The 22,949-nt window shown below is 49.3% G+C and overlaps 1 protein-coding gene across 2 annotated transcripts in view; it reads left to right on the top strand.

Moving 5' to 3' along the window:
* The window catches only part of LMF1 (lipase maturation factor 1), a 182,816-nt gene extending 167,658 nt beyond the window's left edge, over positions 1–15,158 (top strand). For both annotated transcript variants that reach the window (XM_034065788.1, XM_034065789.1), the window contains 2 exons: positions 5,528–5,640; positions 14,872–15,158. In XM_034065788.1, the coding sequence (XP_033921679.1) occupies positions 5,528–5,640; positions 14,872–15,046 (288 nt within the window). In that variant the 3' untranslated portion in view covers positions 15,047–15,158. The remainder of the gene's footprint in view (positions 1–5,527; positions 5,641–14,871) is intronic.
* Positions 15,159–22,949: the final 7,791 nt, after the last annotated feature.

The raw sequence follows: 22,949 nt of genomic DNA, 5'->3' as shown, positions 1-22,949 counted from the left end.
GTCTCTGTGTGTCAGATCCGTGGCCCAGGTCACTGTGTGCTACACAAACCATCAGCAAACCCAGCACCAGGCAGTATTTGTGAGGCACTGAGAAGCAATGTGTGTTTTTCAGATACAACATGTAAGTTAGCTTATTTATAAACTAAAGCTGCCTCCCTAGGAGAAGAGAGAAACTTCAACAATGGGTCTGATGCTCTGAGGATCTCCCCTGGTTGGTAATGGGGAGATAGCTGTGACAGAGACTTCACATTATCACTGTGACATGAACTGGAACTGCTGACAAAAGGTACCCCTGTTTATAGAGAAGGCAGATTAATACTTTTGTAAAATGCCTGATTCAAGCCTCTGTTATCTTGGTCTTCCAGCCAGAAGGTGCTTACAGGCAGCAGAATGGAGGAGGAGGCGTGTGTAACGTAATAAAACCTAAACCTCCTGCACAGTGTACTAAGCTCAGCCTTTTACGTTTCCTTTCTTCCCCCTTCTAAAAATACAGGCCTCTGTTCACTTCCACTTTCCATTGCAGCATTCATCCAGTTTGGTCCACGTTCAGCGTGGAAGGATTTGATTTTCTTCTTTTAACCATCATGAGTTGTCTCCCTGTGAGTATGAATCATTCCAAACCCCCAGGCTGCATTTGGACAGCCTGCAGGCTGGATCATGGGGCTCACCTTTAAGAGTCATATTTGTGATGGAAGTGCCCAGAAACCCAAATAAGGCCGATAGCCTATCGTGCCACGGGCTGTATAAATACAGTGAGACCTTGTCTATGCAGGGAATGATTCTTGTCTACAGTGGCTATTGTATCTCCCTGTCTAGACTCCATTCTGGAACAAAGTGACTTTTCTTTCCAAAGCAGAGGTGATACGGGAGCTATGCCAGGTGTGTGATTTCCCTGTATAGGCAAGATCTAAGAGCCAGTTCCCAAAGTCTTGCTCCCTTCTCTCACACAGCCTTTTATTCCTCAGTTGGAGCTGTTGTGCTCTCACTGCACCCTCTGCCTCCGGGGACCTGCTGCTTTCCCAGGCATTTTCCAATAGGACAAACTAAGGGATGGCTTTTAGTGAGGCTTGAGAAACTGCCCCTGCTGAAATACTATACACTGAGCCAGACCTGCAGGGAAACAGCTTGCCTCTTTGGGATACTAATAGAAAGAAGGGGATGTGGTTATTGGGGATAATGAGAAGGGATGTCCTTGGTGTAGCCTTTGACCTTCCTTGGTTAATTCAGTTGGGAAGCAGGATGGTCGCAAACAGCAGTGAGCTGGAATATTGTAAGAAAGCAAAGGGATGCATTAGTTATACCCTCTGTTCTGTGGGATGTGGGTTGTTTCTGAAGCTGATAACTCACACTCCCTAAACAGCAACAGTTGAATGTGCTTAACTACAGCAGTGTAAACAGCAATGGGAGTATTGTGTGAAAGTATCCAGGATGGTGGAGTTGCAGCTTTCCATCCCGTGGCGGGCAGGCTGTGATGCAAAATGCTCCTTATGACACAGCACAGGAAACATAAACCTCCCCTTCCCCTCTGTCATCCACCCTCACTCCCCGACACCGAGGTGAAATGGTACAGGGCTCCCAACCATGTGAAATAATAATGCTGGGCTCCCTTGCCAAGTTTCCAGCTGTTTCCACATGTGCATCTCATACTTCCCTCCTCCCGTGCGCCTATGCCAGGACTGAGATTCAATAAAATGCCACACTAATCCACAGTCCTTTTTCATTAAATGACCAATTAAAGCTAGAGGAAAAGGGTTCTTATTATTATTATTCCAGTTGGGAACATGTTCCCTGTAGTGCCGGGTGGGTTTTATATGGATTTTTGGTGATGATTATGTTCTCTTCTGCTTTGTTATCTCTGCAGTTCCGTCGCTGCTGCGGCTGCTTCGCCCCAGCTCCTCACTGCTGCCTGACTTAGCAGTGACTGGGGTTTAAATTGTGTGAAGTTATTAAATGCTTCTGTATAGAAGTTAATGTATTCAAGGTGAGAATGTGCTTATGCACTGGTGAAGTGTCAGAGAACATCAACAGCTAAGGAGAAGTCTGTGTGAGAAGGCAGTGTGGCTTCCAGTGTGCAGGGATGCTCAGCCTCCCATGCTGGGCTATGCGTGGGTAAGGAGGAGGAAACCCCCATCCCAAAGCAGTGTAGGCAGTGAGACTGGCAGGGAAAGCCTGTCAAGAAGTAAAAGCTCGTGGTGTTTTAACACCTAGTCCCAGGTCCTCTCTGTTAATCCACTGTGTTGTACATAAAGCCTGATTTTTGGGGGTCTTGAGTGCTGGTACCAATTGTAAGGAGAGTTGGAGATGATCTGGTTTGCTGGAGGACTGTGCCTTTTGCATTACTGGGGATCTGCGTAGACTGTGAACATGGAAAGGCTTTGGCTTGGTGGTGAAGGTCCTTCCTCATGCATTTTCATTGGGTTGATGATGGGTTTTTGTGTTTTTAAGGTTCCCTAATTACTTTCTGTGCTAAAACAGAGAGAAAACTCTCAAAAGATGAAGGAGGGAGGCATGTCCCTCCTTTTGAGGGGCTGCACCTCCCCAGGGATGCTCTGCTCAGCTTCACACAGTGACTCGTGCAGCTCAGGTTTTGGAGGGCAGGAGGTGTGTGTTGGAGCCTTTCTTCCATGCCTGTGTCTTGATGGAATCAGAGCAGCTTGGGGACTCATGTTGCTGGTGCAGGGTCAGTCCCAGCTGCTTCTCTTTGTGCTCTTTGAAGATCCAAAACCTAAAGATGAACCTGATACGCACAGTATGTGTAGATAGATGCAATGTGTGCATCTGTCCTGGCTTTTGTTATTATTACTGTTAATCCACTGAATGATTCAAGCTATGACTCTCTTGTTTGGCACACTCAGAGCTGGCAGAACGTCAGTACCAGGGAATCCCTCCCATCCTGACCATTGCCACTCTGCAGAGTCTGGGTCCCACTGGATCCATGGACACAAGAGCCATCACCCTCCCCTCTGTGGTGTGATGCTTCCCTGGACACAGCCCAGATCTCCTGGGCTCTTTTTTCTCTCCCTTTACCACCGTATCCCTTTACAGAGTGATGAGTTAAACAGCACTGTTGTTACTACTCAGAGCATCCGTGGTGTGCGGTATCTAAGCCTTGGGGCTGGGGGGAGTGCAGGGGGCTGCTCGGGGTGGAAATTTCTCACCACAGACTTTGCTGGGGCCAGACAGGTTGTAAATTTTACAAGCAAAACACTTTACAAACCAGAAGTCCAACTCTGGGGCACATGGAGCTGCTAATTAATGATTTGGAGACTGTGTGAGCCAGGGAGCCAGTCCCACCACTGCAGAGCCTCCTGCTCTTGAATCAGGCATTGAAGATTTGGGGTCCGCCATAAAGCTCTATGGGAGTCAGGTGATTTCTCTTTCTGTTCTTCTCTTGTCCCCAGCATGCACAAAGGGACCCTCGCACCTCCCAGGCCCTCCTGCAAATAGAGCTTAGAATCATACAGAGCACTCTGAAAGGGATGTCCAGGGAGGCACTGGGTGCTGAGGATCTGACTCGAGATACTTGGTCATCTGCAGTTGCTGTTTCACCTCTTGGAAAGGACGCCCCAGGTGCCAGCATCCATTTAAAGCCTGGCCTGAAATAAGCACCTCAGGCATCATGGAGCTCTCAAGGGGTTGCTTGGCACAATGGGTGTCTTGGTGTGAGTTGTCCCATGATGACATGACCAGGGCTGCAGCATCCCTGCCAGAGTTGCAAGGTTGGTGTTTAACATCTCACATGATGCCAAGCTCCTAGCTCCAGGACCCACCATGATCTCTGTGTTGGGGCCATGGTGACCTTGGTCCCACAGGGTCTGAGGTTGCCCTGTCCCTCCTTGAGAGCCACCAGCACTTCTGCACCAGGAGATGGGAGACAGGGTGGCACAGGATGCTGGCGAACAGAGGGATGCACCAGAGGGTAGATGGGGCTTTGGGGTGGGCAGAGCAAGCACGGGACTGGTGGTGGGAAGCATCCCTGACTCCAGCACCCATCTGTGGTGATGCTGGAATGAGCCACACAGTGAGGCAGGATGGAAGCAGGCAGAAGGGGAGAGAAATCTTTCTTACAACGTTGTTGTCTTAACTAACTGTGGTTTTCCTCTCAATTGTGATGAGCACAGATGAGGAGCCCTGTGAGGCAGAGCCGCTGCTTGATGCGCCTTCCCACCAGCGTTTGATGTTCTCCATCTCTGGTGTTTCTCTCCTCTGCTTCCCTTAGCAACGGGAATAACAAACTTTGCCATTAGGGAAGCTTTGCAGAGTGATTTTGCCTTCGTGCTCTGCCTTAGTCACAGTCCTGCAGGTACAGCTGCTGGGTTTCGCTTTCCCACAGTGTCCCCTACTGCTTGCATTCAAAAATCCATTTAGGTGCACATGAGAAAAGGAGGAAAACAGAACCATAATGGAAGCAGAAGGCACAGAAAGTAATCAGAAGGGGAAATGCTTTTTATGGAACTTCAGCAGGGACGTGAGATGCACGGATTCCTACAGGGGGGGAAATGCAGTCAGGTTCTGCCTCTGCAGTTGGCTGTGTGGTGAAGGGGAAGGCACAGGCATGGGGTGTCAGGAGGACAGAAATGCAAGGAAGTAAAGAAGAGAGAGGAACTGGGGATAGAGAAGTCACTTTCTTCTGTTTTCTCTTGGATAACACAACAGGGAAAGTAACCTATTTAAAACAATGGATGGATTGGCATTTCACAACATCCCATTACTGTCCTCTGTGGGGCTTGCTGCCAAAAGAAGTTATTTAAACCAAGTATTTGGGGTGCAGAATTGGTAAGAATGCTCCAGTCATGTTAGAGATGTCTGAAGTCACAAACTGATTTGTGATGCAAGGTTTGGAGGAGCCACAGCTGATGGGTGTTGGGGAGAACCAGGGGCAATGGGTGCCTTTGCCCAGGAGGGGCTCTGTGTGTGCTGCATGTCCCCTGGACCAGTGATGCTCTATGTTTTCCTGGCAGCAGCAGTTGTAGGCTTCTTCCTGGCACAGGAATGATGCAGAGGGGCAGAAATACCCACCTAGGCATCATGCCTTGAGCAGAGGTCACTGGCCTGAGTGAGGGTGGAGATGAATCCCTGGCTGTCACCAGTCTCTGTCATGAGCAGCTGGCCATGGGCACACTCTTGGGTCCCTCAGCTGGGATGTGAATTCCTTTGGGGATGTTTGCAGGATGAAGGATGCTGCTTTGCAGCCTGGGGAGACTGGAAAGGTGCTGAGCCATCCCAGCTCAGCTAGCAAGCACCTCATTTAGCTTTGTGATTTGCACACCATTGGTTGTGTCCATACCCTTGGGAGCAATTTTCAGATGAGACAAGTTCAGTGAAGCTCTCCCTGCAGATGACAGAAAGTCTTGGTGTAGACCTCAGGGTGTTGGATCCCATGGGATCTGTTCCCTGCAACACATTGTTTGCTACCTGAATCACTTGTAATCTCTCCCCAGAGACCACATGGAATCTTTAGTACTAATAACACTACACAGCAAGCCCAGCAGCACCTAACATTTATGTTTCCTATTCTTTCCCCAAGACCTATGAGCAGAATGAATGGATCATCCACTTGGCTGGGAAGCTGCTGGCCCAGGAAGAGGAAACCTTGTCCTTGATGGCAACGAACCCCTTTGCAGGCAGAGAACCTCCACGGTAAGCTTTGAGTTTCATCAAGGACCTGGATGTACCTGGGCTCGGCGTTCCTGTCTTGGCTGTGCACACATGGTGTCTGTTGATAGATTGGGGTCTGTATTTACCCAGGTGATCTTTAAATAGTGGAGTTTATATGAGGACACCATGAAGAGCTGATGCTCTCAGCACCTTAATACCTTCCAAGTGGGGACACAAGGACCATGGCTGAGCTTGTTCCAAAGCAGGTCTGTGAAGGGCTCAGCATTGCTTCTCTTGGACAGGAATCATGACCACTGAAGTGGTTTCCTGCCCAAAGGCCTTAGATTTTTTGCCATGATTACTTTGTGAGCCCCAGTCCTACTGGCCTACTGAGGTGGTTCAAAGACAAAGCAGCCCTGCAGAAATGGTTGTTTTTGTGGACACTTGTCTTGGAAGTGTTTGTGTTTTCAGTGAGGAGACAGAGCAAACATCAGCAAGTGAAAGGCACAGAAGGAAAACTGAATGTTTTTAACAAAAAGAAATTTCTCACAAAAGTCTCTATTTTGTTGAAGTTATTTTTAGCTGAGAAAACATCTTAAGGGAATTTTGGATCAACTCAAGTAATATTAGGCTCTTGCTAATATTTTCCATTTGAGGCTCTTAGGATGCACTGCAAACAGGGAGGAAGGTTCACAGCACCATGAAATGAACTTCCTCTTGAACCCTGCTGATGTTTTTCAGCTTTAGCACAGTGCATCCCCCAGACCTGCTGAGGAGAGACTCCTTTGCCAGCTAAAACACCAAAATCTTCCACCTTTCACCAAGGCACTTCCTCTGAGATGGTTTGCATACAACCTGTATGGCATTGGCTCCATCTCAGGTGGATTTATTACCTGGGTCTCACCAAACTTCCCTCATCCTTAGGGTTCAGTGCCAGAAATTCACTGAGTGGCATTCACTGCAGGATGTTCCTGTGCATTGATTTCTGTTATTAACAATAACTAGAAGAAAGATGTGTGCTGGGATTTTAGCAGGATCTGGGACCTTTAGACACCAAGTCACCAGTTTGAATTAGGTGTCCCCTGGTGCCAGCAGCCAGAACCATCTGGTGGCTGCTGGCGAGAAACAGCTCTTGTGGTTCATGGAGCAACAGAAGCATTTGATAATCCCAGGCCTGTTTATTATCACATGTCCCCCAGTGCCAAAAACTGTTGGTATTCATCATGTCTGAGGCTGAGAATAAGTCATCATAACAGATTAAGGATCAATAAATGTATATCACATCTTGCCCTGCAAGACTTTACCATAGGCTGCATCTCTGCTCTGCTTTCTGGCATCAGTGATGTTAATAAAAAGGAAACTAAAGTAGTTGAACGCAAGAACTCATTTTAAAATGAAAATAATGAAGTGGGATGGGGCTGGGATAACACTGCATTGCTCCAGATGGGGAATGGGGGCAGTTATTGTAGGCTCTAACAGGTGAGGAAATGAAATGTTCAGGAATTTAAAGCAAATCTTTATCTGTGTTAGCTTTTATAGGATAAGGATTGCAGAGCATTCAGAGGAACACAGGCAGGTCCAGTGAGTAATTACACAGCAGCATGGATGCAGCTGAACACACGGGGCTATAGATTCTGTGGAACAGGGTCTCAATTCATGTGTTACCTTGGTTTAACCAAAGCCCAGCCTCTGTTTTCACTCCTTAGCAGCTAGTTTATAGTAGGAAAAGATCAGGATCCAGCGCTGGGTTTATGTGGCAGCTGCCTTTGCTCTGGCATTAACTTTGCTTTCAAAGTTTTTCATGGGTTTGGGGTATTTTTGGGTGGCGTAAAATAAAAATAACAATTTACAAATGCTTGTTTGGGCTCAGGCCAACATCCAACACCCCCTTTCACTCTCCATCCCAAGTTGTGGCTCACAATTCGGGCCAAATCCCAGCACCTGGAACAACTGGCACCACCAGGATTGCACCCAGGGGTGAAGGTGAGGGATGGGAACACAGGGGGTGCTCAGCCTACCCTGGGCTGGGTCTAGGTTGGATCCTGCACTGGGATCTCCCATCAGTCACTGATGCCTGTTGTTGTTTGCATTTCTGTGGTCATTCCTTGTTTGTGTTGTGTGACCATTTGCCTTCTTTTTTCCCTGCTTTTGTGCCTCATCCCCATTCTGACAGGTTTAGATGAATGGAATTAGATTAATAGAATAATTAGATCTTAGGCAGAAGCTCTTCCCTGTGAGGATGCTGAGGCGCTGGCACAGGGTGCCCAGAGAAGCTGTGGCTGCCCCATCCCTGGCAGTGCTCAAGGCCAGGTTGGACACAGGGGCTTGGAGCAGCTGCTCCAGTGGAAGGGGTCCCTGCCCATGTCAGGGGTTGGAACTGGATGAGCTTTAAGGTCCCTTCAACCCAAACCAGTCTGGGATTCTGATTCTCTGTGCCCACCACAGCTCAGCTCCCTTCAGTAGCTGCATTGAAAAAAGCTTAATTTTCCTACCATATCCCACCCCCCTTCACTCAAAAGGGAATTTTGAGACTTAATTATTTTCATTCCCTGCTAGACTAAATAATTAGGGCGAGGGACTGTTTTCCATAAGAACATTACACTCCATACTCCACGGAGTTTATTCTGTTAATGGAAACTCTACACCTTCAATAGCCAAGGGACTCTCAGAATGAGTTAATGCCTTCGAAATGAAATTTCGGAGACCAAAGTTTGTAGGTTTCTTTACAACTCCAGAAATTATAGTATTTTTTCAAGTGTGATAAACTTAAAATGAGAAACAGGTGACTGATTAAAAATGAGGGTATTGTTGAGCCCTCAGCCGAGCTGAGTGTGAAGCTTTACTTCAAGCACAGTGATGTTTGTGGAATGTGGATTTACCAAATATGCTCGGGCAGCGGATAGTTCATAAAACACCAGCCCTCGTAAATCTGAACGGTAGGGCTTTTTGGCTGAGAAATTCATAAGTGTTTAACACACCATCATGGAAGCAGACTGCAACAATAAAAGAAAACAAAAATTGGGGGTTTTGCCTACAGGAGGAGGTAAAAAGAAACCCCAGTTTGTTGGTTTTGACCTGAAGTGTTCGGTGTCTCTGATATTAAATCATGTTCACTTAAGGACTTTTATTCCAATTATAGTAGCACTCTGTTGAAAAAGGCCCCAACATGGATCTGAAGACCTGGATTTGTAGTGGTGGTGTTATTTATGGAGGCAGCATTTCCCATTTGATGCTACCTGGCTGCAGGAGCACAAGAAGGATACAGTGTTTGGTGTCCTTTACTCATTTGGTTGCCCATTTGTGTCACAGCTGCTGGGCTTTATACCTGGGACTGGATTTTCAGGCCATGTAAGTCACTGTGGACCCTGGCAGAAGGTGTAGGGGCTTCCCTGTGGGAGCTCTGGAAACATAGCCCAAGCCATGGGAGAGGCTTTGCATTTGCAGTGGTGTAGAAGGCACTTTGGGGGCTTCTGCTTTGGACACCCCAAAAGAGTGAAGGTAAATCTGAGCTGTTGTAGCAGCAGGGAGTATGGGATTGTTGGAAGATATGGGCATCACTGGGATGTTGGTGGAAATGGCATTTCTGTTGTGCAAGATCTCTCCCAAAATGTCTTTCAGGGAGACAGGCACAGTGCTTAGGAGCATCCATAGGGATGTGAGTCCTTCAAGGTTTGAACTTGGGTTTGGCTGAATCTCAAGTGCCTCCTCTGACCCTGTGGCAATTCAGACAAGTCTCCCTCCACGTCCCCATGTGGTCCAAAGGGGACGAGCAATGAACCTGTCCTGGAGGTGACAGGATCCTCACAGGTGAAAAGGTAGAAACACATCCTTTTGGCTTTCGCAGTGAGTTTCATCATGGTGAAATGTTTTATTGCAGTTTGCTGCTTGTTTCTCTCTATACTATCATTTAAAAGAATATCTTTAATTTATCATCAACATTATAGTGTCTGATATTACCAGAATGAAATATTCCCATTGTCCTGACTGAAAGTTTGAGGGATTTTCTTGTGGTTAAAAACAACCTTGGTGTTTCAGCACTGTCAGGGATGGCAGAGCTCATCATCTACAGCTACCTGAGAGGATGGAGCCAGGAGGTGGCTGCTCTCTTCTCTCAAGTAGTAAGTGATAGGACAAGAGGTAACAAGCTCAAGCTGAGTGAGGGGAAGTGTAGACTGTCCCGTAGCTGTGGAAGCATCTTCTTTGGTGAGGGCACCTCCTGCCTTGGCTACATTGGGAGCATCAGCTGCATCCCCATCACATCTGGTTCCAGTGAAACCAAAGTTTGCTCTGCTCTCAGTGTAGCCCCAGCCTCCCTTCCTAACCTATCCATGGGGGAAAACCCCCACTTTGCCATCTCCCAGGAGAGTTTTGAGGAGAAACTGCCCATGGGATGCTCTGGTTCTGCAGGCCCAGACCTCGCAGGAGCCTTGGACAAAGAAAACTCAGCAGCATTGAAAAACAACCCATAAAACTGCCCTTATTCTGCAAACTTGGGCCAAGATGAATTTATGATCCCTCCTACTAACAGGGCTCGAAGAAGCAAGAAAGCCGATGATGGAGGCTCTGTTACTGTAATGAATTTGTACTTTCCACTGCCCCTTGCTCCCTGATTTACAATGGAGTGGGGAACCTCAAGAGCAACACAAAAAGCCCCTAAAAATGGGAGAGCCGCCCCATGTTTTGGTTTCTTTCTTCCCTCTCCCAACCCGCCTTGGCCTGTCAGGCCATTAATTCTAACAGAAACCATGGGCTCTGGTTGTTTCCCTCGAAGCCCTCAGCTGTTGCATGGAGACAGCTGCACCCTCTGGAACTAATTACAGCTGTCTGGGAGATTTAGCCCTGCATCCCACCAACTCCAGCCTTGCTGCTAATTTCTAACACGTCCAGTTGGAAGATGTCATAAGAGGCTGATATATGATCGAATGTTGAAAGTGCTGCAGTGCAGCTGCTACCGGGCATCTGGGGGATGGAGATATTGATGTAAAAAATAAGGCTTTTTATTTTTAGCCTTTCTGCCCTCCCCGAGGCTGTGGTGCTGATGCCCCATGTGGGTGGTGATGGAGAGAGGGTGCTTGTCCAGAAGGGTGGTTGCAGATGGGTCCTGGTATCCCATGTGGGGTGGTGGGGTCCTTCTGGGCATCTTTGTGGTTCTGTCCTCTCTCTTCCAGCCATCTACATGGGCATCAGTGTTATCGCTCTGCCAGCGCCTCCACTAGGCTCAGAAGAAGATGACAAAGGGGCCTTTCTGTCCCTTGTCCTGTTGTGGTCATAGCAGAGAGGGTTTCCCATCCCCTGGAGGAGAAATGCCTTCAGTTGCTTTATCTGACCTTGATTCTGGGCACAGGGTGCCCAGAGAAGCTGTGGCTGCCCCATCCCTGGCAGTGCTCAAGGCCAGGTTGGACACAGGGGCTTGGAGCAGCTGCTCCAGTGGAAGGTGTCCCTGCCCATGGCAGGGGTTGGAACTGGATGAGCTTTAAGGTCCCTTCACCCCAAACCATTCTAGGATTGATTCTGGCTTCTCAAATGATTATTTATCCCTAGTGTGTTTCCACAGGGATCTGACCTGGTTCAGTCTAACTCTTCTCCTGAGCCGTTTCCTGCCTGGCTGTGGTAGCTGGTTCTGGTGCTTCCCAGGGAGCCAGGAGGAGCTGCCAGTTGTGTTTGCTCCATAAATCCTGGGAAACTGCTTGCAGCCGGGATTGTCCTTCCTGACCTTTCTGTCTGTCTCCTCTGAAACAGGAGTCTTGTCCATCCTTCTCCCAGCATGAGTGACCCATGTGGCATTAGACTCCTTTTGATGTAGATGAAGTCAGATAACTTCTTCATGACCTTCTTGAGGATGTTCCCATGTCTCTGGAGCAGCAAGTATGGTTCATGCATGCTGGTGGTCTCCTGCATCAGAGGGGCTCAGAGACCTATGGATCTCTTCCACCAGCCAGAAGGTCTTTGAGCCACAGAGCTGCACAAAACACAAGCAGTTGCTGATAAGGTGAGCTGTAGCTTGTAGTGGTATCTTGGGATGCAGGTGACTGCATGCGAGCATCACACCTGAGTTACAAGCTGTCCAGGGCTCCAAGTGATGCTTGTAAACTCTGTGAGCCCTGAAATTAGAGGCTCTGGTGAGTATTAAACTCTTCAGCTTTTACATACTTGAGTCTTGCAAGGAAAGGTTCCAGGTTTTCCATGTTTCTCCCACTAACCATGGGACGGATTGAGAGAATGGATAGCACAGCGTGCAGATACTCCTGTCGTCCTCCAGATTCTGATACTAAGAGGTATTCTGCTGCACAGAGGTATTTCCATTGCAGTTTCTCCACATTTTGGTTGCTGTAGCTGTGTGAAGGCTCTTTGCTACCTCCACTTCCCAGAAACCTTCAACTTTTGTGTCCTGGATCCCAGAGAAGTGCTGGTGGTGCAGGAGCCCTGAGGTTGTGGTGTTCCAGAGCTTTATAACTCATCACTGGGTGAGTGGTTCAGCTCCTAGAAGATCGCAGCGTGGAGTTTACAAGCTCCACAGCCTACAGAGCTGTGCAGGTTCCTCCTCCATGGATCTTGTCATCCTGATGTGCACCATGCATCACAGCACAGCAGATCATGGCTCAGATGGAGCGTGCTGGGGGAAGCAGGGTGATTGTGGCTGGGACAAGACTGTGGCTGAATTTAGAAATCGGGGGTTTGAGGGGGGCACTCTTTAGGTTCTTTTTTAGGCTCCGAACAGAAGGGTTTGAAACATAGTCAGAAAGGCAAACTTTATGCCACAAAAATGCATCTTCAGTTGCATGTGGTTGCTTTAATGCTCACACGGTTCTAGTTTTACATGTCAACCCCTTTGATAATGAGCATTTTAATAGACAGAGAACATATGGGAAAAATCATACCAAATCAGATGATAGGTGTTATTTAGTGTGGGCAAAGCCTGTTCGAAAGGGATGAGGAAATTTTCATTCCAGAGGGGTTATAGGACAGTCCTTGAGGTTGGGGAGAAGGCGCTTCTGTGTCTGGTGCAGAGACCTGACATCTCCTGAGGCATCCCAGTCAACTGCTCTCTGTGCTCTGCATCCCCATCTAGAAAATGGGAATTCTGCCTGATGGGGTTTGCAGATAGCTCCTTCTGCATGGGGCACCCCATTATCCCCACATCATGGGTATACATGGAGATGGGTCCAGCTTGGTAGATGCTCTGCAGTTGCTTAGTGAAGAAACCCCCTGAATCCCCAGTGTGGGAGGCAGAGGGAAGCATCGAGCAGGAGAGGAGCTGACATAAAATCATCCCCTGAAGCTTTTTGGGGAGGTGGATGTGGGGTTTTGACTTCAAGAAAGCAAGGAAGCAGGTTGGAAATCTCCAGGCATCCCAGGCAGGAGCCTGGAGGCGACCCAGACCCATGGGAATGCTGCTGCTCTGTAATGTCTCATTATTAACAGGAAACTTTGTGCTGCTGTGAAGTAAACACTGTGGGAGCAACACTTCAGCCCCCGTTTGACTTTGAGCAGCCTCAGCAAAGAGGAGGGAGAGAAGGTGCAGAAGCAGCCCCGGTTGTAATGAAGGAGCAGCTGCAGGGCAGCATTTATGGTGATGAGATGCAGGTTTGTGCACCCTGAGCCCCAGCCAGCACTGAGGCATCACCTCTGCCTTTTCCCATTGACCTTCCTGTATTTGGGGGCTGGTATCCTGCCTCCCTGCGGCTCCTATCAGCAGGCAGGAAGGGGGAATGCTGGGGAGGCTCTGCTGTGGAGCAGTATGGAACTGGGGGACATCTCCATCCCCACTCTTCCCTCAGCACTCAGCCTTAACCCATTGTTTAAATCAGAGCTGTCCTTGTGCAGCTCCAAATGCTTTAACCTGGCATTCCTTGGATCCACCCATTTATCCTCAGCAGAGGGGGAAGCATGGGGATATTTTTCCTGCTTTCATTCCAGCCAGGAGACAATCAGAAAACAGATTTACTGTGGGTTGCTGCAAGGCAGCAGCAAGTGATGGGCGTGAGGAACAGCTCCGTGTGCATGTGCTGTGTTAGGAGGATCGCTGCTGTATCACCCATGTGGGTACCCAGAAAGATCTGAATTGAGATGTCGAGGTGTGATGATGACAGCAGACCTTTTACTCTGTTGTCTCCAGTCTCCCATTGGAGGCAGCGTTCCGAAGGTGAGCACTAATAGCAAATATACAGGAGTCATCCCTAATTATTGTAGGGGTAGGAAGGAACTTTATGGCTGCCCGAGGTGCAGCGAGCAGCTGCGGGAGCCCTGTGCCCTGCTCAGTAGCAGGGTTTGTATTTTAGTAGTGAAGCAAAGCAGGTTTAAATGAGCATTGACATGACTTTGACATTTTTATTTTGTGGCTTATTTTATGAACTTAGCCAGCAAAGGCAGCGATGCACTCTGCAAACAGGGACCACATCGCTGGAGGACCGGGGTGTTACTCCTTCTCTTGTCAGCATGCCCTACATCAAGCGGGACCGAACCGAGCAGCACGGTCAGGCTCCGAATGTGTTTGGCGACACTGATGAATGCTTCTTTCTGCACTGTTTGCAAAGCTCCTTTTCTGGCAGCTCCCAGGGCAGCCAGAAAACAGATGCGCTCGGAGCTCTGCTAATAAGCTGTGGAGCAGAAGGAGCAGCCGTGGGCTGGGGCTGAGGGATGCTGGGGCTGGAGTTAAGCTCTATACCTAGAAATGTCTCAGGCTGAAACTCTCTGTAGTTCCTCTTAGAAAACAATTTTCCTGCTGTTTTTCTTTCAATCTTGGTTGTAGAGAGGTGTATGGAGCTGCTGGTAGTGGTGGGAGTGCACAAGGAGCTGTTAAAGCTCCTCTGCCTGGTGCATCATTATTAAGTTGCATCCCTGTGAGGGTTCTGCGGCGCAAGCACAGGGTGCCCAGAGAAGCTGTGTTCAAGGCCAGGTTGGACTGGGCTTGGAGCAGCCTGGTCCAGTGGAAGGTGTCCTTGTCCATGGGAGGGGTTGGAGCTGACTGAGCTTTAAGTTCCCTTCCAACACAAATCAGTCTGGCATTCTAAGAGGAGTGCAGGAGCTCCTCACTGCCTCACTCCGGCAGGGATGGCTGCATCACTGCTTCTGAATATGAGCATCCCAAGGACGGATGAATGGAGCACCAGGGTGCAGGAGCCAGCCAGGCTGAGCACCAGCAAGCTCATTTCTCCATCCAGCTATGGAAAACCTCCGCTCCCAGGGCCTGTAAATATGGACCAGTGCCTTTCCACCTTCACTCGGCAGCATTGCCATCCCCTCCTGATGCGGCTGTGCTTTGTCTCTCTGCAGGTGGATCCGAGGGGAACACTTCAAGTACAAATTCAGCCAACCCGGGGGAAAGCATGCCAGCGAGGGGAAGTGGTGGATTCGGAAGAGGCTCGGCCCTTACTTCCCCCCTGTCAACCTCAAGGGCCTGAAGAAGTTCTATGAAGACAGGAATTGGCCATACCCCATGCGGGACTGATGGAGGAGGATGAGCAAGGTCTAGAGGGACCAGCTGGGGAAGAGAGAGAGCAGCAGCTCCCTTACAAACAATATCTCTTGCCTCTCTCTGTATTTTTTACCCTTACCCTTGCTTACACGTATTTTACAGAAGGCTCCCAGCCAACCTGCTGTTGTGCTCTGATTCTTCTCGTCTTTCTTTCTGTTCATCTCTCTCATCACAGCCTTGCCTGGGCACTGATTTCTATTGCCAGGCTGCTCCAGGAATCATCAGCAATAGAATGTGGGAGAAAGGTGAACAAACATCAGGGTTAGTTTGGGGTAGGTGTTGGTGTTGTTTTCGCTGACCCAAACACCCTGGGATCACCTCACCCTGAATTGCCCTTGTCCCTCCTGTTTGGAGCCTCCCCTCATCTGTGTTTAAAATCACCCCAAATTGTCCCACTGTGTGGGTTTTACTTGGTGAGCCCAAATCACAGTGATGGGAGGGAAGTGAGAGCATGATGTGGCTGGTGTCTGCAACAGCCAGCAAGTGCCTGGGGTGGTTTATCATAATCGATTCCTTGTTAGCACCTTCTGCTGCACATGGTTCTTCTTGCAAGGGGAAAGAAAAGATCAAAGCCACCCATAAAACCCTGTTGTATCAGGCTTGCCTGCAGAAAGCCACAGGTTTACTGAGGAACCCAAAATAGCTCCTTGCTGGAGCTGCTGTGTGGGCTCTGTGACTCAGCCCTGAGGACAAGCACAGCCCTGTGTCCCAGTGCTGCCGATGCTCCTGGGTCTCCAGGTAGGGAAGGAGGCCGGAGTCAACACATCTGCTTCCAGCCCCACCACCCCTGAACAGGGCTCGTTTGAATGGGGCCTGGCCTGGGCTGCACATTCCTGTTTGCTTAACCTGGGGTTTGTACAACTGGGGCTGTTTTGCTGTTGGTCCCAGGGCTGAAATCCGCCTGTTTGGGGAGCTGGAGGTGTCTGAGCAGCTGTGATCCAGGAGGAGTCGAGCATCCCATGGGCATGGTCCAGCACCACTGTCTGCACAGCCATGCACCCAGGAGAGGGCAGGGAGAAACACAGAAAGGAGCTTTCCAGGCTTTTCCTTCTGGGTTTGTGCAGACATTCCCCTTGGCACCCAGGGGAGGAATTCCAGTGGCCGGGAAGCTTACAATGAGGCTTTCACCCTTCCAGAGCAAACTGATCCCAAGCCATGTGCAAGGGAAGCGTGCTGCTGTGTGCCAGGCAGGGGCCACCAACCTCGCTGGGAGCAATAGGCACTGTGGGGCAGTGGTGGTGGCCACATCTCTGTCCTCGGGGCCCATCACTTCCCACGTGAGATGTGCCAAAAGCATCTGAATGGGGTTTTGAAAGAAATATGGGTCCAAACTGGGAAAAGCAAGGCAACCAGTACTTTAACTGGCCCAGGGCAGCACAGGCTGTGGGTGCAGGCACATAAATGCCATTTTACACATTTCTCCCCCCGTTTTGCCTGCCTGAACCAAATGGGCATATTTCTGGCAAGGGATGAAAGCAAACAGCTGAGTAACCAGCAGGAGCTTCACTCATTTTTGAGTCCAGCATTAAAAGTGTTGACAGGAGCAACAGCCCCAGGAGGGCAGCCAGGCCCTGGGTGCAGTCCTGTGATGCCTGCCCTGATGCCAGCTCCCATGGGACAAGGATGATGGATGGTAAATAAGGTGAGTCCTGGGTGTCCTGGCACTTACTTGTGTTTGAGGAGTGTCTGGTGTTGTGTCCAAGTGTCTGCTCAGTGTCCTGGTGATCCCAGGCTGTGGAAGCACCACTCACCTTCCCTTCTCTGTTGTGTCCTATTTGGGGTACCTCTTGGTTTGGGGTTGCTTTTCCTTCCCCACTGCTCCATCTCTTGTGGATCCAGCTCAGTATGGCTGGAGGGAGCAGGAGGGTCTGAAGTATGTGGGGTCCCAGTGTGTGCCCAACTAACCCAGGGATGAGCCAGTATTCTGGGAGTGATGGCTGGTGGTTGACACTGGGAATACAGTGCCTGTCACTTGGAGCTGCGATGCGTCTGCAAGATGTTAATGCTCTTGGCCAGAGATTGGGAAAGTCCTTTCTGTTCCTTGGGTCTTTTTCAAACCCAGACGAATTGCAGGGCTTGTAGTAACATACAGGGTGCTCCAAACTGTAAATCACATTTATGACTCAATTGTGTTTTCCTAAATATTTGCCATAGTTGGAAACCAACGCTCTGTGTGAACAATGGAAGAACATTTTGTTCCCATTAGCGAGCAGAGGGACAAGGGTGAGTGCCGCAATCCCGCATCTCACTCCCATTATCATCCCTCCTGGCTTGCTTGACCTGCCAAGGGGCTGGGGATGGAGGAGCCCAGGTTGTGTCCATCAAGAGTCGGTGTAGGTCTCGGGTGCAGGGTTGTATCTCCATACAGATATGGAGTATGGGAGTGTATCTCCATAGGTATGGGAGATACCAGCACAGCTTCACACTGAGCATCTCCCATCTGTGTGATGTGTGATCCAGCACTGACAGATGTTACTTGAAGCATTTTCTTCGTTTGTATTTTCTTCTCCATGTCTGGAATTGGGTCCTGGAATTGTGGATGCACAGAGCAAGGCTGGACCCTGCCTCATGGTTCTATCTCATCTCTCCCAGGACCTTGGGCTGGATGTTTTAGGCAGGTGAGTTGACCAAGAGCAGCACCATCCATGTGCTCTCTGCTGTGATGGGATTATGGAGCATCCCATGAAAAGGCGTTTTTCACCTTCCCAGCTCCAGGATCATCCACGTGCAGAGCCTGTGCCAGGCTGTCCCCTGTCACCAGCACCATCCCTATCTCTCTGTGGCCAACCCTGCTCCCAGGAGAGCACTTCCCACAGCAAAAAGCCCTTTAGGATCCCACCTCCATGTCTGCACCCATCCTGCCTTGGAATCCTCCACACAAAGCCAAGGGATTTAAATCCCTGTTAAGTCACCCTGCTCCCCATTCCCATCCATCTCTATGTACCAGGGCACGGGATGAGGGTGCCCCCCTGCATGGGTGCCAGGTGATGGGTGACAGACATCCCCCGGGCATTCCCAAATGGTGCTGGCCTCCCTCCTTCCCAATTTAATGAATTTCTTTTGCTTCCCAACCTCTGGGTCAGGGCTAATGGAACCCAGACCAACATTTCCATTCCTGCTTGTGCTTGTGGAGCTTGTATTTCTCCCCCTTTTTCAATCAGAACTGCTCACTCCGCTCCGGAGCGCTGCCTGGAAGATAATACACATTCAAAGGCAGTGAGGAAGGTGCATGAGGGGATTAAATTAGAAACGTTTCCCTGGGATAGAAATTGTAAAGACGAAACAATTCTTTGGAGGGGGGAGGAAATCGGAACCACATTGTGTTATCTGTTGACTGGAAGGTTGCTTGGAGAGGGGGTTTTGCCCTGTAAAACTGTGGCATTCCCAAGTCAGTGTGCTGTAAATCCATTTGGAAGATGCCCCTACTCTGTTCCTGACAGGCTCATCAGGTGAGGAGATGGGGGCACACACCAAGCACCCAGCAGAAAGGAGTCCTGACATCAATTCCATGGGCCCTAGAGTGCAGGGTTTGGATCCATCAGTCAAAACTATGATCGGCTAAACCCCTCTGTGACAACTCCCTTATCTTGGCTGTGTTTTCCCAGCTCATCCCAATGATCCAGAGGTTTCTCTGCATCCTGCTTTCCCTCTTACTGTTTTCTCCCTGAGGTCCCAAAGCCACTCAACAGGAAGGATACAGCAAGGCCTTGAGGAGCTCAAGCTCCCATTGCCACTGTGGCATCGCAGGGGGCATTGTCAGATCAAAATGAAACAGCTTCTGTTTTCCCATTGGGATTTATTTCTGCTGCAGGACCAGAGGGGTTCCCAACTCCACCATCACCACGCTGGTCACTGGGATGTTGCCCCAGTGGGGTCAGTGGTGAGGAGCTGCTGGAGAATGTGGGCTTGTGCCTATGTGAGGTCCTCATGCAGGGCTCAGCCCTGGTATTACTCACATCAGCATCTTAAGTGCACCAACCCTGAGATTCCTTATTCCTGGATCATTTCTAACTTGTAGTTACTTATTTTAAAGTAGCCAACCCTCAGTCTGGGAGTTCCTGTGGAAAATACATGGATTCCTATACGATTCCTGTACCTTCCCTGCTCCCAGCTGCTTTTAGAAGCTGGCTTTACTTTAACACATATTAAAGGAAAGAGCTTTTTCCCTTCCCAGTAGATTAAGTTTGGCTAAACAATTCAGTGTGAACTGCTGGGCATGAGGCAGAAACCTGTAGGCTAAATCACGCAGCTGCTCCAAGTTTAGACCAGCATGGGATGAATTTCAGCATCGTATATTAGTTTTCATTTAATCTGATTATTCGAGGCTGGAGTTCCTGGAGGGTCTTCAGGTTATTGTCACTCAAAAGGATCTTTAAAAGCTTCCATTTGCACTCAGCTTTTCCCATTAGAAGTCTATTTTCATTGTGGATCGATTCTGATTTTAATGAAAGAATCATTCTCCCAACCCCTTGCCTTCTCTTTCCCCCCCAGCTGGGGTTCAAACTGAAGCCACAACAGGGTCTTGCCACTCAAAATACCATTTTCCTCTTTTCCTGAGGGCTCTTGGCTTGGTTGAAGGAGCTTGGGCAGGCAATGAGGGGGTAGGTAATGCCCAAGGACAGCTGCTCTATTCCCAGTGATGCTGCCCAGTACCTGCCTGATTTTCCTCACTGGGAAAACCCTCGAAGTGGCTCGAATCCTGGGGGAATTCCTAGCTCTGAAGTCTCAGACTAATGCAGGACTAATTGATCTTAAAGCCTGTTGCTGGATGGCTCCGAGTCATGCTGTAAATTCAATGGCTGGTTTCTGTCTGCTGCTTCCTCCCAGATTCCAGTCTGGAGAGCAGCACAACCTGGCAATGGTGCTCCAATGGGAACAGGTGCTCCAAAGGGTGCTCCAATGGGAGCAGCCCCCCTTGGGATGGGAAGGGAACAGACCCCATGGTTTGTGCTGTAAGGACACCCTTGTCCAATGGGATAATCCATCCCGCCTTGGCCCATTGCTCCAAAGGGGATGGCAAAGCTTTGGGAACCCACCCCAAGACTGGGGTAGATAAAAACCAATATGGAGACATAACAAATAAACCCCAAACTCTTTTATTTATGCAGGATTTACATTGGCTGTGCCAGCCTGAACCCTCTGGAGTCCATGCTGCTCCAGTAAGTGATCCCAGTGCTGACCCATTGGGGAACAGGATCATGCTAACCTGATGCAAGGCTCTCCAAGGACATCCGTGTCCTGGTACTTTGTAATTCCCTAAAATCCTCCTTTTGCTCATGTTTCTCACACAGGCAGGTAAGGAGGAAGGCGCTGAATCATCCCTGTATGGATGCTGGGCACCACACAGATCCCCACCGATGGCATTGGGCTTTTCCATCCTCTTCTGCCTCCTTCTCCACCCTCCAAGCAGGATGAGGCCTGGCCTTCAATCTTCCACAGTCAGTTGGAGTTTGTCCTGTCCTTCCCACCCCCAAAACACGGGTTTTTCCCCCATTTCCCCCAGCACAGCCTGAGAGCCTGTTTCCTCCACGGTAGCCGCTCCGGATAAGGTTGCACATTGCTGAGCTTTCTCCCTGTGCGTGCCTGTTGCTGGGACAATTACACTAAAATCACACCACCTGCAAGTGGTTACTTAGAATAATAAATAAGTGATAGATTATCAAATAAAGCATTGGCTGCAGATGAGGTCATCCCAGCCCCGTGTCGTGGGTCTCGGAGGGTTTGCAGCCTGCTTTCCATGGGCTAAATAGCTCTTGTATCAGTCAATAAAGAACTTGTCGAGATTAAAGAATCAATTAGGTATTAGCCAAAGGGGCAGAAAGCGTAACCCAAACATGCTGATAAAATCCAGTGGGGTGATTATGGGAATGGTTCTCATTTCATTTTACTTTGGAAAGGAATAATTGCTCGTTACAGAGCATGGAGCGAGCGGGACTGGATCCTTTTCCAGGTTTATAGAAGAGGAAATCCCAGTGTTTGGCTGTCAAACACACTTTAGGGCTGAATAGGTATTTTCTGATCCTTGCTTTGAGGAGCATCATTTTATCCTTGTAAAAGAGGCCAGGGGGAGCTTGGTTGGTTTTTTGATGGAGCTTTGTCCCACAGTTTGTCCCATTCCAGTGCACATGTCCAGGATAAGGAGTGATGCTCTCAGGAGAGGTGAGAAGGATGGGACCGAGCATCAGCTCATGGGTATTTGGCTTATCATGCAACCTTTGATTAACCAAGTAAAATCTGACCAGCTGAAAAAGCATTTAGGGATATATAAATATGTATATATATATATATATATATATATATATATATATATATATTAGAGGGGTTTTCCCATATTTACCATATGGCCTTCCATTTTCCAGGAACACACATCTGCAGCCCCAGCCCCAGCCTGGGCTGGCAGCTCATGGTCAGGAACCGGGCTGTGCAATGTCACCTTCAGCTAATTCATGTGAACATTTATTAAGTGTTAGTCTAGTGCAAAGCCTTACCTCATGTTGGGCCCAAAACAGGGAATACCCACTGCAGGATGGCTCTTTGGGAAGGAACGACTGGAGCATCCCACCCAGCACTGCAGTTGCTATGGGGATGTGCGCTGGAAATGCAGGGGATGAGCAGCAGGATGGGTCACTCTGGTTTTACGTGTGTGTTTCTGCAGAATGGGGCATTTTCCAGATTGTTTTCCAGGGAAGAAAGTTCAAGTGAATTATTGCTTTTCCCCCCTCATGTTAAGGTGAAATGTCTGGTTTTCCAAGGGGAAAAAAGCATGGATTGTTTTGTTCCCTTTGCAAGTCTTCCAATACCTAAAGGGGCTAAAAGAAAACTGGAGAGGGGTTTGGGACAAGGGCCTATAGGGCCAGGACAAGGGGAATGGCTTGAACCTGCCCGAAGGGAGACTGAGCTGAGCTCTGAGGCAGAAGCTGTTCCCTGTGAGGGTGCTGAGGTGCTGGCACAGGGTGCCCAGAGAAGCTGTGGCTGCCCCATCCCTGGCAGTGCTCAAGGCCAGGTTGGACACAGGGGCTTGGAGCAGCTGCTCCAGTGGAAGGGGTCCCTGCCCGTAAACAGTTGGAGCTGGATGAGCCTTAAGGTCCCTTCCAACCCAAACCAGTCCAGGGTTCTATGATTTATGCTCGGAGCTATTTCTGCAGGGGAAGCAGGATGCTGTCAGTTGGACTTTTAAGTCATTTCCACCCCACAAGAAGCTGGAGCAATTCTTCTGTCAGGATCCCACTGCCTGCACTTCCTCCTGACAGATTCCCAGCTGCCTGGATACTTCCATATCCTTCACAAAGCATTATTTTTATGGTGTGCATATAGAGCACACACACAAAGTGCATCCCTGCCGGCTGGGATGAGCTGTTTATTACTCCATGCCCTCGCCTTGCAGCTCCCCATGTACATGCATGGCTGGCTGAGACAGGGAATTTGGTTTTCTCCTTAGATGTCTTTGTTTCCCCTTCTCACAGGTGATGACCACCAGGCCGTGCCATGCTGCAGGCAGATTGCCTTGTGTGGGTTGGTTTGAGGAATGTCAGCGTTATCCCAGTGTTTGCTCCCTGATGCAGGCAGGCTGGGCAGAGATGAAGCATGACTGAGGCATTGCCTGACCTCTGTTTTTCCATGGAAAAACAGGATAGAGCATTGAAGCCCATGGGCTAGCTGTGCCATTGGCGTCAAAGCTCTTGTATAAGGTCATTTTCCCAGCTAGTGATGGATGGCTGGAGCATCGGGAAGGGAGGAATCCCTCCAGGCGGCTGTAGCAAGGAGTTGGGTTTCAAGTGTAGGGATAAAGAGCCCAATCCTCGCTCGGGGGCTCTGTGCTGCTAATCCTGCTTGATTCTCTGTCTAGCCCAGCCACACACTCTCTCCTAAGCTTCAG

Source organism: Melopsittacus undulatus, chromosome 8 (assembly GCF_012275295.1).
Source record: "Melopsittacus undulatus isolate bMelUnd1 chromosome 8, bMelUnd1.mat.Z, whole genome shotgun sequence".
Taxonomy (NCBI): Eukaryota; Metazoa; Chordata; class Aves; order Psittaciformes; family Psittaculidae; genus Melopsittacus; species Melopsittacus undulatus.
Note: the sequence above shows the minus strand (reverse complement) of the source record. Positions and strands in the feature narration are given on the sequence as shown.